The sequence below is a fragment of the Ceraceosorus guamensis genome (genome assembly GCF_003144195.1).
Source record: "Ceraceosorus guamensis strain MCA 4658 unplaced genomic scaffold IE81scaffold_3, whole genome shotgun sequence".
In the NCBI taxonomy this organism is placed as follows: Eukaryota; Fungi; Basidiomycota; class Exobasidiomycetes; order Ceraceosorales; family Ceraceosoraceae; genus Ceraceosorus; species Ceraceosorus guamensis.
In genome coordinates, this window is record NW_020289998.1 from 326,445 (window position 1) to 339,979 (window position 13,535).

At 56.1% G+C, this 13,535-nt stretch overlaps 5 protein-coding genes across 5 annotated transcripts; 3 read left to right on the forward strand and 2 right to left on the reverse strand.

Annotated features, from left to right (window-relative positions):
• The first annotated feature begins 25 nt into the window (after window positions 1-25).
• IE81DRAFT_363703 (hypothetical protein) lies at window positions 26-2,832 on the forward strand. The gene is made up of 4 exons (XM_025516799.1): window positions 26-761; window positions 846-871; window positions 937-1,215; window positions 1,291-2,832. Exons 1-4 carry the CDS (start codon window positions 254-256, stop codon window positions 2,626-2,628), a joined length of 2,151 nt encoding a protein of 716 aa, XP_025373032.1. The 5' UTR covers window positions 26-253; the 3' UTR covers window positions 2,629-2,832.
• IE81DRAFT_363704 (hypothetical protein) lies at window positions 2,543-4,013 on the reverse strand. The gene is made up of 3 exons (XM_025516800.1): window positions 3,303-4,013; window positions 3,048-3,216; window positions 2,543-2,970 (listed from the first exon to the last, which is right to left on the reverse strand). The coding sequence occupies exons 1-3, from the start codon at window positions 3,874-3,876 to the stop codon at window positions 2,811-2,813; spliced, it is 903 nt and encodes a 300-aa protein (XP_025373033.1). The 5' UTR covers window positions 3,877-4,013; the 3' UTR covers window positions 2,543-2,810.
• A 642-nt stretch (window positions 4,014-4,655) lies between these two features.
• IE81DRAFT_128958 (RNA-binding domain-containing protein) lies at window positions 4,656-6,669 on the forward strand. Its single transcript, XM_025510255.1, has 5 exons — window positions 4,656-4,883; window positions 5,000-5,121; window positions 5,587-5,629; window positions 5,781-5,846; window positions 6,110-6,669. The coding sequence occupies exons 1-5, from the start codon at window positions 4,800-4,802 to the stop codon at window positions 6,533-6,535; spliced, it is 741 nt and encodes a 246-aa protein (XP_025373034.1). The 5' UTR covers window positions 4,656-4,799; the 3' UTR covers window positions 6,536-6,669.
• Window positions 6,670-8,147: 1,478 nt separating this feature from the next.
• On the reverse strand, window positions 8,148-10,409 carry IE81DRAFT_129133 (hypothetical protein). Its single transcript, XM_025510257.1, has 5 exons — window positions 9,708-10,409; window positions 9,477-9,635; window positions 9,219-9,399; window positions 8,408-9,149; window positions 8,148-8,342 (listed from the first exon to the last, which is right to left on the reverse strand). Exons 1-5 carry the CDS (start codon window positions 10,254-10,256, stop codon window positions 8,270-8,272), a joined length of 1,704 nt encoding a protein of 567 aa, XP_025373035.1. The 5' UTR covers window positions 10,257-10,409; the 3' UTR covers window positions 8,148-8,269.
• A 704-nt stretch (window positions 10,410-11,113) lies between these two features.
• Window positions 11,114-12,903, forward strand: IE81DRAFT_344354 (NGG1p interacting factor 3; the record flags this gene model as incomplete). Its single annotated transcript, XM_025515800.1, has 7 exons — window positions 11,114-11,124; window positions 11,202-11,480; window positions 11,551-11,684; window positions 11,766-12,170; window positions 12,257-12,373; window positions 12,511-12,533; window positions 12,643-12,903. The coding sequence occupies 7 exons, from the start codon at window positions 11,114-11,116 to the stop codon at window positions 12,901-12,903; spliced, it is 1,230 nt and encodes a 409-aa protein (XP_025373036.1).
• Window positions 12,904-13,535: the final 632 nt, after the last annotated feature.

Below are 13,535 nucleotides of genomic sequence, written 5' to 3' on the forward strand. Positions count from 1 at the left end.
CTCACGCATCTCGACAACTCACGACTCACGACTCACGACGTGACTCATCAGACTCACCACTACCCTCTCTGGTCACACATCGCGTGAGAGATGCAGTAGGCATACGCACGCGACTGGTGCAATCTCATTCCTTCCCTCCCCCTGCCTCGTCGTCCCTGCCTCGGGGTGCGCTGATCGCGGCACAGAGGTCCTGCTGTGGTGCAAGTAATCCTCCTCTTGTGTTGCACAAAGCAAAGGTGCTTGGTACCGCAACATGGCATCGTCTTCAGGCTCAGCAGGGCCGCCCTCCAACCTCCCTCGAGCTGCAACATCTTCTGACGATGCGGCGTCGCAATTGGCAGCATACAGGCAAAGACACGGTTCCCGCGCACTGCAATCTGACCAAATGGATGAGGACGAGGATGAAAAACAAGTGGCAGCAGAGCTACTTGCTGATAATGCCGACTGGCAAAGGGTCGACCCGGTACAGCAAACTTCTGAACGATTGGGCGATGAGAATGCGCTGATTCGAGATCTGCTGCGTTCACCTTCTGAAGAAGCGCCTGCTCAGCAACAGGCAAGAGTCGACCCTGTGGGTACAGCTGCCGATGAGCGACAGGCACAGGCAACGCGAGCTGCAGCTCGGGCCATCGCGCTTGGCAATGTGACTGTGAAGGACTTGAAGAACAGGAATTGTTGGATCTGCGCAGAAGGGGACGCAGAGGATTTGGACACATCTAACGGTAGGACACAAAGGATCAGGAAGTGGTTACACCCTTGTCGTGAGCATTACTCCAGCATAATTGCTCGCTGAAGCCTTCGCTGACGCAAGCGCTGGTACTCCTCCTCCACCTTGTGACCCGCAGAGTGCAGCTTGGTAGCGCACGAGGTTGTGAGTGTAGACTTGAGAAGAGCCTAGAAGCTTGCATTCGCTTAGCTCCCTTCGGCTCTGCGCAGTGTCTCAGACGATGGATCAGGCATGCGGATCGACAAGGAAAGGAGCTCAAATGTCCTCAGTGCGCGCAGCCGTACAAGCTCGACGTGCACAAGTCCTTGTTGCTGCGCGCTGGCGAGTTCCTGGAGCTTGCCAGCGCGCTCGGTCTGCCTGCCGTTTCCATTGGTGTAGGTCTATCTGCGATCTTGCTAGGTCTCACAGCGTACGGATGTGCGGCTACCAGATCATTCGTCGGAAGAGATGGCTATGCTAAGCTGCTTGGCGGCAAGTGGCCATGGTCTGTGAGTGTCGCTGCTTTCGCCAAATTCGAAGCCTGCGCCCCACCACTGAACGTGCTTTGCATCGCTGTTGCACAGCGTTGGATCGAGATGCCTCTCATACCCTTTATGCTACTGTTGGTGCGCCTGAAGCCAATCGACTTTTTGTCCACGACGACTTTGCTTGCGACACTTAATCCCGTAGGCATTGTCATCGCGCCATCACCCAACAGCATGGTACCCCCCAACCTCCTCATGGGTCTGTTTCCTAGCCTGAGAAAGGACACAAGAGGTATTTGGCACGTGCGTGCGGCCTCGCGCAGAAATTGGCCGCCTGGTCCAGGCGTCACGCTTTTACTGTTCCCCTGGATCAGAGCCATCTACTCCATCGTCAAGCGAGCCATCACCAGACGCGTGCTTGCCCCTCTCGCACGGCGTGCTGCACCACAGCGCGACGACGGCAGGCCGAGAGATGGCGCCGCTCGACTCGCCGGCATGACAGAAGACTTCGTCGCGAATGTTCATTTCGGCTGGCACGATAGACGTGAGGAACTTCAGCGTCGACATCTTGGACAGGCTCAAGGTAACGCGAATGTAGCGCGCCCACCTGCGCAGCCGAACGCGATTGGACAAGCCGCTGCGAATGCGGAGCAGCTAGCAGAGCAGGACCGACAGGATGAGGAGGAGGTGGACAGACTGCAGCGTTTTATACTTGAAGCTGGAGGCCCTCAGCCCGACCTTCGTCTGGCAGACGGTGTGCGAGATGTAGGCCTGGATGCTGAGGGCTTGCCACGGCCTGTACCTGCGGGCGCAGCCGCCATCGACGAGCGCCCAGTCGAAGAGCAACGCCAGGAAGAGGATGAAGAGGATGAGGAAGACCCAGAGGAGGAGCAAGGGGACGCGCACGGTGTACACAACGGTAATCAGCGACGAGTCACCATCTACGTCACACCCACTAGCTTGGGTCGATTCTTTCTTGGCACGCTCTCGCTGCCATTCATTGGGCATGCCCTTGGACAAGCCTTAGCGTGGACTGCTCGCTCGTTTGAATCAAAATGGGCTCTGCGTATCCTGGGCATTGGTCAAGAACCGCACGCAGGCTTGACGGCCGGCAGCGCAAAATCGTATCAATCTCCCGTCTCGGCGCTTTTCAAGACTGGAAACCCTTTTGGCCATTCCTTCGACTTCTTGAGCTCTAATGCGTCATCGCAAGAACGATTCGTTGATCCCAAGCAACTGGACTTTGATGAGATGGATCCGATTTGGTGGAGGACTATGATAGGGGCCAGCCTGTGGATCGTCGTCAAGGACGCTGCGCAGCTCTATTACAGAGCCGCGAGGCTAAAGCATGCAAAGAACAGAAAGAATTTGCAGGTCGAAGATAAACCATTCCCTCCTCATATGGTTCCTGACTTGGAGCTCCGCGAGCGCAGGTAGCTTTGAGCCCTCTTGCAGTCGACTATGGCCTGTCCAGATCAGCAACTCTCAGCCCACCTACTCTCTTTGAAGAACAAGTGCTTCACCACTCGTACAGTACAGCGCATCATTCGGTTCACAAAATGGCAATACGATTCTGCGTAGGCAGCACGCATTGATGATGCCTTTGGCACCACTGATGCTCAAGCCTTCGCCTTGCTCGACTTGTGCTTCTCTTTGTCCTTGCGCTTCTCCTTCTTGATGGAGACTGGCTTCTCGGTCCTGGACTCATCAGCGAGCTCGATCTTCGGGACCTTCGTTGCGGGTCCCATATCTGTTCCACCTCGAGCACCAGAGGGCTCGCTGTGCGGTGCATGTGAGCGAGCGTCAGTCTGCGCGAACTGCTTCAAGACGTGGCGTGTGCATGCTTGATGACTTACAAGTATCCCTGGAGCTTCTCCCATGGCTGCTTGCGCTTGCGATCTGTGCCTGCTGTACCGGGATCCGGCACCGGCGGCAGGGCGGCAACAGGCTGCGAAGCAGCGTCTTCGTCGCTCTTCGGAGCAGGATTGCGCACAATGTACAGATGCTTGGAGATGGGCGCTGATGCTGCCCAACGGAAAGCGGATGGGACCGCTGATCAGCAACTTTTGCCGTGCACTCGAGGATGCAGTCAGTGCATATTCTACGCTCACACAGTCGCAGTCCACCTCCTTGACCTTTGGGAAGCAGCAGCCTCATACCTTCCATCTCCATAGGCCCTGAGCTCAGATGATTGTACACCTGCTGCGTCCTTTCTGCCTCGTCCCCCTTTCGCTGACTTGACCCCGCCGCCATGGCTATCAATTGTGTGGGCGCGGCAGAGTCTCCACCTCCCACGCCCGGTGCTCCACCCGAGCTGGTCAGACCTTCCTTGCTGGCTTGCGCATTCGAGGCATTCGATGCTAGCGCCAAAGAGTAGAGCGACAATTTGCCTTTGCTGGCGCCTTGAGGTGTGGCCGTCGTCGCATCAAAAGTAGCAAGGGGCGCGCCTGCTTTTGCCGCAGCGCGGGGTACCTTGATGATCAATCTGTCCAGATCGCGAGGTTTGACACCATCCGGCAACTTGATGCTCCAAATCTGTTTACCTCCGCCGAGATCTGTCAAGTTGGAGTCGGATTGGAGTTCGGACTCTTTGAAACCTTTGGGGACGCTCTTGATGCTAGATGAAGAGGTGCTACTCTTGCGCCCGCTGCTCGGACCTGCCTCTGCATTCTGATGGCGCGACATCTTTGCGACTTGACTTGTCCGCCTGTCAGAAAGCGGGTCGACAGGGTGCGATTGGAGCTGGCGCGTGATACGAATGAATGTTTGGGTCTCGATTGAAGCAAGCACGAAGGGATCGGGGAGGATGAAGCATGCGCGTCTGTCTATCAGGCGTGGGATCTCGCTTTGCATGTTCTCATTGCACAGAAATCCTGATTTCAAAAAGCGCGATTCCACGAGCGCTCGAGGCTACACGAAATCGCCTCTCGTACGAGACAGCCTCCACCCTTGCGCGGGCCTCTCTGCGAAAATTTTGAATTCCTTCGCGAGAGGTTGGTTACAAATCCACTTCGTCGGAGTTGATGTGAGAATCAGCGACGAATCCAAAATCTGACAGACCTATAGAGGGGGTAGTTTATGAATGCGCCACAATCTTGAATCTTGAATGAAGCATGACGTTTCAGCGCGGGCCGTCCCGCGGTAATTAATTAGAATTGCGCGCAGTCATGCAATCTTGAATATCAAGATTTGTGATTCTTGATTGAAGATTCGTGCACCGCGCTCAGATGAGAGTCTTCCAAATTCTTGATTTTGATCCACGATTGACAGGCTCGAGGGTCAATCAACGGTGATTTCGTCATCTTTATTAGTTCATTCATACATTGGTCCACCAACTTTCGAGCACAACCTCACTCATCTCATCTCCCTCTCTCCTGGAGTAACCTTCTCGCGCTCACATCTTCCACCTTTGCTCATCGATCGTCAAGCTGCTCACCCAGCTTGAGCTCCCTTCAATCACTCTTCGCAGCTGCAATTTCACGTGGTCCCCTGTTAGCTTGGTCAACAGCCTCCAAACGCATTCGAGCCGAAAGCTGCGTGCTTTGCTTGATCGATTCTCCACCACATCAACGACACCTCTAACAAGCTACCGCGCACACTTTTGAACCATGTCGTACGACCGTCGACCTCCTTACCCGCCTGCCAGAGGCGGCAGAGGCGATCCGTACGACAGACCGCCCGCTCCCAGAACGGTGAGTGTCCAACATTTGTCATCGTCACCCCATGCGTTGCGTGGACCGCAAGTCAACATCACATCGCACGTCATGCGACATCTTTGCTGAGCTAGGCCCAACACGCGCGCATACAGGTACTCTTCGTTGCCAATTTCCCACCAGACATGCCGGCAAGAGAGTTGGCGTACGAGTTTGAGAGGATAGGTCCACTGGTGCGATGCGACATTCCTGCACCAAAGGGATCAGGAGCCAGAACGTGAGTCTCCTTCTCTCAACGAAGCGATGTGGCGAGTTACGCCGTGATTAGCGGGCGGACCGGTACGTCAAGATGTTCCTCTCGCTTCTAAGGTCCACGCTGCTGCGTGCGTGCACAGCGAGCGACTTTCAACAGCTTCGCAAGCTCGCTACCGAGTCGCACTACGATGCACTGCACCTTGCACGCGAGGGAAGATATACGCGCAGACCTGGCGATGAAGGTCGTTGATGCTTGGTCAGGCCGCAAGTCGCACGAGGCGGCAGCCGTGAGATTGACTCGAGAAGGGAGGCATTCATTCAGCTGCGTGCCTGTTTACCTTGGGGTCGCCACCCAGCGCGCGCATCCATACGACCCTCTCGCTGCAAGTCAAAGGTGACTTTGTGCGAAAAGTCTCTGACGCAATGCCGCCGTCGTATCCCCGACCCTGCCTACCGTCGCGACATACATGCAACAACAATACCACAGCGCATTCGCCTTTGTGGAGTACCAAGATGCTAGAGACGCCTACGTGAGTCAGCAACGGCCCGACAGCGCAGCTTGCATGTCATTCACACTACGCGACCTGACCGAATTCGGCGCCTATTCTTCTCTTCTTCTTCCTCCCGCGACGCGGGCGTCTTGTCCACCTCTCGCGATTGGTGCACGTCCATCACAATAAGGCTGCGCACGAGGAGCTCCATGGCATTCAATTTGGACGCTACGCTTTGTCGATCCAATTTGCTAAGGTGAGCTGCTCCTTCTCGGCGAATTTCCAACGCCTACGTCTTGCCGAGATGCGTGGCTTGCATTTGTCTCATCGCACTGAGATGCAGGGCGCCGAGACTGGATGTATACGCTATGCGTGGGCAGACGTGCCCGCCGCGAATTCTAGCGTAGCATTTGCATGGCTGCTGATTCGTGATTCCCTTTCGCCTTTGCTTTCTCTCCGCATTCTTCCTGATGGCTCTCCCACCGCGGTCTGTTACGATGCGCGGGCCGGTTTCTGAAGAATGCACCCTCGGCGCAATGGCGTTTCGACGAGCCTGGGGCACCGCCGCGGCCTGGACCTTCGCGTCGTGGACCACCACCCCCCGAAAACCCGTACGACAGTCGTCGAGACTTTCCGGACCGCCGTAGAGACGACAGACCACCGCGAAGGGAGGAGCCCTACGCTCGAGGCTACAAGGATGAAGAGCATCCTCGTCGCAGGGACTACGCTAACGGGTCTGACAGACCACCTCGGCTTGATCGCGAGGCGGACAGAAATGGCCGCGATCCTAGGGGAAGATACGAAGAGGAGGACCGTCGACGCGAGAGAAGCCCGGCAAGGGAGGACAGGCGACGAAACACTCGCAGCCCTGCTCGCGAGCGCCGTGAGGAATATCCCGAGCCATCAGTGAGTTCTTTGCGAGTGCTTACAGGTCTTCAAGACTAGGCTGAGGGACGAAATGCCCTCCATCTTGGACAGACGTCTTCCCGGTCAGCGCCAAAGGAGGATGATGCTGCCCTATACGATGATTGATGAGGGTACGGCTCACAAGAAGAGTACCTAGTGCGTGGATCATCCACCACATTACTGTAACATAGAGGGTCACCAAGGAGGACCAAATGGTACCCTCAAGCTTGCTCCTTCCCAAAGCCGCCCCCGCCTTACGCAAAACAGAGCGCCGTGCGCCGAGCAATGAAAGTAGTCAGATTGCGATCATGCCCAGCGTAGTTCAGCGCCGATTGAGGACGAGAAGTCGGCCTGAGAAGCGGAAAGAGTGTGCCACTCAAAATCTGCTGTTGGTCCCAATGCTGTCTGCTCTGTCAGAAAGTCGCAAGGAGATATGAGCAATGACAAACGATTGGCGACGCAGCCGGTCTGCATGTCTGGCGCGCCTGAAGCTTCCAGCTTGGCGCTCGAATCGTCGTGCGAACTCGATGCGCCTCTAAGAAGCGATCTAGCCAGCGTCAACGTCGCTGCCTTTCCCGCAGCGGAGCTCGACGCGCTCAACAGGCCCGGATCTGCCCACCATTGCTCATCTGCGATCGGCCAAGTGACTGTGTCAGCGAAGCACCCTAGCAAAGATGTGCCTGCTACATAAGACTTACGTGAAAGTGCAGCGTCGCAAGTGAAGGATTGGAAAATTTCCAAAGCGCGATCCGGGTTGACCGAAGACTTTGCAACAGCGTTCAAGAGGCGACGGTGCGCCAGATCAAGCACTTCGAACCTTGCTTCTTCGTCCCCTCCAGGCGCGATGTCCTTGACTTTGGGAGTCTCTCCTTGGCGTCGCCGGCTTTGCTTCGATCGGTGCAGCCAATGCATGAGTCTCAAAGAGAACTGCAAAGCTTGGCAAAGGAGCCGCCGGGGTACTTCGAGGATAAAGAGACCGAGCAAAGCCGATGCATCGCCGCAGACATTTCCCTTTCCAAAAATATCGGTCTTGTCGTCGTCTACACTCGAGGGCGGTGTGGTTAGAGCCTCGGCAGCGTCAAGAAGCAGAGCTCCGCGCGCGAGAGCATTGAGTGTGCTTAAAAGCCACTCCACGTGGTCCACAAGTCTCCTGATTCGATCTGTGTAACATCGCAGGTTAGCGATAGTAACATCCATTGGTCGCGGAAGTGCACCTCTGACTCACTCAGGGCAAAGCTCGAGTTTTGCTCTTCCCGACTTTCAGCTCGACACAGCGCATCGCATACGCGACTCAAGCGCAGGATTGTACGAGGCTGCGTAGCGCCATTAGGCCAGACCGACGCGTTGAGATGCAGCAGTCTGAGCAGTTGCCATAGGTCAGGACGCTGGACACCTAGGATTTGTCCTGCACTGGCCATTACGCTGCGAAGGTGTTCTGGATCGAGCACAAAGATGCGACAGAAGTGAGCACCGCTGCTGCTTCGCGCAAAATCCGCAAACGACGTACCTTTAGTAGAGCAAGCGAGATGAGCCCTGACAAGGTCGCTTGCGTCCGTTTCTCTCAAGATGGACAGTGCGAGAAGTGGCGCCAAAGATGAGTTCGCCTGAACGTCTTCTTGGCTTTCTTCGTGCCGACGCATCGAGAAGATGCACAAACGTGGTTCCGGTCCCCGGCCATCAAGAGACGCTCCCAAGCACTCGTTTGAAGAGGCAGCTGCCGCACGTTTACAAGCGCGAGATGAGCAGCATTCAGGCGCTCGACACCGATGATGATCATGACTTACCCAAGTACCTCGCGCCGGGAGGCAATCGGTGCTGCGTGCCTTCTACAGGCTCCAAAGTGTCCCTGTGACGAAGCAGAATGAGATTTTCAGCCGCGAAAATGATACAATCATTAGCATTGTTACGCACGCATTATATAGCCGGCTTTCTGAGGTCGTGTTCTGCGCGTCTACGTCGAATGGAATAGTGCAAATGCGGAGCGTGTTGACAGACAAGCTTGTGGCCATGCCCTCCAACTTTACTGCGCCAAGCTCGCAAGACACCGACGATGTGGCAAACCAATCCCAAGTGGGTGGAGGGAGCTCTGACTTCTTGCATTCTAACGAGTTGAATGCGTCCACTAGCTGGGAGGATGTCCGCTCGACACGCCACGACCGAATCGAGGCGCTGCTGGGCGTCGTATGAAGGGGATCAGAGTCTCCAGAATATCCAGCAAACAGGCGCAAGGATGCAGAGACATCTGAGCCGGAAGATGGGTATGGCACATGCCATTGAAGATGCCTTGGTCTCGACAACGGTCGAGCGCCGTCGCTAGGAGCGAGTGATATAGGCTCCAGCGTTCGAGTGCTGATGAATGGTTCGCTGTGAACACCTGCCAGACCGACTCTAATTTCTCGCAGATGCAGCCATCCACGTGAACTATCATCCAGCACATGTGTCGCTCCAATGCTCGTCGCTGTGCCGACCAAGGCGCCAGGCGTTCTTCCGGCATTCGGTGTGGTCGAGATTTGAGCTTGAGCTAAGAGCGCTGCTGCCGCCGCGTTGTTTGGTGAGGTTGCAAGCGGGTCCGGCGTGACGTCGTGGCTCCCAGTACCGCTGTCAAGCCCTTGCGACGTAGCTCTGAGGCTGAAAGCCAACAACAGAGTTGGCTCTAGAGGAGCAGAAGGACATAGAGTCAGGTTGTTATAGCAAGAGAAGCAGATGAAAGCAGATTACCCACCCCCAGGCACCGGACACGCGGCGATCTGGTCGATGCGATGATGGACAAAGTGCTCCTCATCACCTAGAGTTGTCTCGAAGAGAGTCTCCCCACTAGACCGCAAAGTAACGGTCGAGCTCAGCAGAGAGGTACGCCAAAGCTGAAAGGGCGACTTGCTGAAGGCGCGACGCAACACGAATACCTGGATCATGCGCATGGGCAGCGAGGGTCAGTGGAGTCTTTGTCATCGCGCCCGTTTCGCAAGCAGTAACCACGTACATCTCCCCTCGCATTTACGAGTATGGCCACCTCCGATCCTAGCGCGATAGGTGTGGGTCCAGCCGCTGCTGTTTGCACAAAACGGCCTCTTGGGCTATCATTGCTTGAGCCGCCTTCTGCAAATGACGGGGGGTCTCCAAGCCCTGAAGCAAGTCTCCACTATTTGATGCGTGGGGGTCGACAGTGAGCTCGGTGACGGACCTCGAAAAGAGGCACCTCCGAAGCACTCACATCAGCCTTCTGACCGCACCATGAAGCGTGAACCATCTCTGATCCTCCATCTCGCACCTCGGCAGGCAAAGCCACCTCCTTCCACCGATTCCACGGATTTCTGTCTGAGCGCACCCAGCAGAAAGTCCTGCTCTTGACCATTCGAGCTCGAGGCTCGAGATTGATTGTCTCTTCAGCGATCGGAGCGCCTGGCACCTCATCATGTTGTGCGGCAAACGAGGCCATCAGAGTAGTGCCACTGCAGCTCAAACTGACAAGGTTGGGCTTGGGTAGGCGTCGCTGCCGGTGCTGTGCGAGGTCGAAGTGAGCGGGTCGCAGCTGGCAAGACCTGGATGTGATGGCGTTGACGACCGCCACTCCGCCAGGTGTAGGTGCGCATACAACCGGCACATTCGCAGCCCATACGACGTCGTGCGATGGCGGAGGTGCTACGCTATTGGCGAAACGTGAGGCATTGAGCAATGCTTGGCTGACAGGCTCATTTGAGACATCATCTGCCAGAGCTTGGTCCCTCGACAATCGCGGACGCTTTGAGGCAGGTGCGGCCATGTTTCCCAAGTTGCCGTCGTAGTAGGCAAAGAGTGAGTGGTTGATGTGAGGTGCGCGGAGTGAGCTAGGAGATGGTGCTAAAGCACCGCGAATCCATCTGTCGACGCCTTCCGATCGCTCAGCTTGTGGTGACTTGGCGAGATTTCAAGTCGAGAGTCACCATACCAGTTTCAAGAGCTGAAGTGATGCGTGGCATTGGGAAGCACTCAAAGGTATGCGCTGATTGCTGGTCCATAAATCCAGCGAGGGTGACTGTTGGGTGGATCGTGGATCCATCCGTAGCGTTGCCTGCTGGTCGATCGCGGAGATGCGCGCGGTCGTGCGGTACGTGACCACGAGAAGATTCCGGAGTCAAATCGCGCTAAACCGCCGCATACCGCATGTGAAGCGATCGAGCGTGGTGACCGCGTTCGTTTGTTTGACTCGCGACTCGCGACGCAGGAATCAGCAGCAGACTGTTTGTTGCGTACCGGTATATGAAGTTGCGGTGTTGCCTGTCGCCTCCACCTCGCGCTGCCTCATCGAGTCTTTTGAGTCTGAGTCGTCACAGGTGTAGGGGCGAAGGCACGCGAAGCCAACAAACACGGCACACGACTTCGCACCATGGTGTCGACATTTGCTCACATCTTCCGCCTTCCTCCCAAAAAACACCTTGACAGCACCACCTACCACGTATTCGTGTGAACGCCAGACTGTGCATGAACGCTCGCTCGCAAGTCAGGTATATGCTACGGTTGTGGAAGCCTGCCTCCGTCTGTCTACCTGCACGCGCTTCGAAGGGCCTCTTTGCTTCGGTTCTTTGCAAACGTGTTCATCAGGCACCAGCCCTCTTCTGCTCGGACCGACATCGCTCGACGATGCCGGAGGAGTGGGTATGCGTTTGTCCGATGTGCTTCGAGAGACGAGTCGTGAACTGACGCAAAGCGCTCTCCTGGCGGTTTGCAGCCATTCATGGATGGGCCCCTTGCAGGCCACGCTGCCAAAGTCCTTCCAAAGGAGCGCGACGTTGGAGGATGAGCTGCTTGAAGATGTGCTCCGATCTATGCACGTCATTGCACCTCTTGCGCTTGCGGATACCACTTGGGACAACGTTGGGCTCATCAGTCAAGCTCCCGTGCCTCGCAAAGGTGCGGACAAGGTGTACCTCGCCATAGACTTGACGGAAGAGGTAGCGAACGATATTCTCTCCAAACCCAAGGTCGGAGCTGCGGTCATCTATCATCCGTGAGTGAATGTCGGGGAGTTGTTGACCAGTATTCTGTCCCTCTTATGCGCTTTGTCAAGTGCCCCGTAGAATCATATTTCGACCCCTCAAGTCTCTTACGCTTGCTGACTCTCAGCAACGATCGCTGCTCAAGCTGATTCAAGCGGGCGTCAGCGTGTACTGCCCCCACACATCACTGGATGCCGCAGTCGGAGGCATGACTGGTAAGCAGACGGTCGTTCGTCTTCCTACGCATTCAGCAAGCTTACACGCTACCTGCTCATCGACGTCGTTACTCCCTCAAGACTGGCTCGCAAAGGCCGTAGCACAATCCCCATTCAGCGTCTTGGAGAGCTCAGATTGGAGAGTGAACGAATCCGCTGATCAGCAAGATTCGCAGTTACTGCGAAATCTTGCTATGCCCTTCACGATAGCTACCATACTCAAGGACGAGAGCACTGAGGAGCTGGAGTACAATCCCGATCTCATTTTTGCAGGCTCACGGCCGGTGATCAAGCCCATCATTCCAAGCGAAGCGAAACAAGCGGGCCATGAGGGTGCGGGCATGGGAAGGCTGGTGACCCTTCCGAAGCCTGACTTTCTAGACACGGTCATCTCTCACATGAGAGAGTTCGTCAAGGTCGGCACAGAGCAATGGACTGGCGACTTCACAAACTTTGCTCGCGATCTCCACGATCCTGGCAACGTAGGTGCGTGTAGAGGGTGGTATCGAATCATTGGGCGCGGGGCACCAGTCTCTTGAAGTGCTGACCTCGCCATGACCTGCAAACACCAGTCAGAGTAGCAAGAGCGGCACGGCACGAAAATGGCTTCCAAGGGAAGCGCATCAGCAAGATCGCTGTTTGTCCAGGCTCTGGAGGGTCCATCTTCAAGAATGTGGAAGCCGACGTGTGTGAGTTGCTAAGCCCTTCGAAGGTTTCCGGAGCATTCATCGTGCAGGGAGGACCCGATGCGACCGACGAGCTCGAGTGACTGGGCCTTTGCTTGGCACCGCGCTCCTTTATTGACCTCTGTACACCTGTCCACTAGACGTCACTGGCGAACTTTCCCATGTAAGCATTGTTGGAGTATGTCCTCTGCGAGGCCTAGCTCAGAGCGCTGAATCTTGAGCGCGCGCGCGCCTCTTCCCGAAAGCACGAGATTCTCTATTTCACTCAACAGAAACACTCGAGCGTAGTCTTGCTCAACCACACCAATTCCGAGAGACCATATTTGCCCATACTCGCTCTTCGCCTGGGCGCAGCTCTCGAGCTCGCTCGCCACGGTCGTCAAGGGGCATCGGGTCCCCCGCCCAGTGGGAAGCCAGCCCTACAACAGGCTCTCGATCGCATCGTCGTCGGCAACAAAGATCGCGACCCGATCGAAGATGCCGGACCTAAACGTCCAATGAGAACACTTCAGGAGATGCTCTCGCCCAGCTAGCACACGGAGCTGTCCTTGCACAGGCGTCTCTGTCACCTCCTTCTTTCGTTGCGTGTTCATTCAGCTGCTCAAGAGACTCTTTCGAGGTAGATGAAGCGAGGACACCCCATCGTGTAACAGGAAACCAAGCTACATTACAATGCTCATGGGTAGCTACTGAACAAGGCGATACAGAGAAGGAGAGAGTGGGCTGCAGATTAGGTGGTGTTCCGGAGGAGTCTTCCTTTGGTTCGCGAAAGCACCGCTTAGAAAGCAAGATACGGTGTGATCGGCATCAACCTCTCGCACGTTTGCTACGCGCAGACTCGACCGGAGCTTCAGCTTCGAGAGCGCGCTTAGCACCGCCCGAAGCCTCATCCACAGCCATCTCGACATCGCCGCCCTTCTGAGCAGCAACGTCGCGGGCAGAAGCAGCCGCAGCCCCAGCAACAGCACCTTCGGCAAATTGGCGCAGGGCTTCGGCATCATCGTGCGAAGGTGCTGGAACACCGGCTTCCGCAGCCGTAGGGTCTCCCGCATCGTGCTCGTTGAATTGGTGTTGTTGTTTGATGTCTCCAGAGTATTCCTGTGACCTGTCTTCAGGATAGTAGATGTCGCCTTGGCCCTGGTCGTTGTCCTCGGCAGCGGGAGCT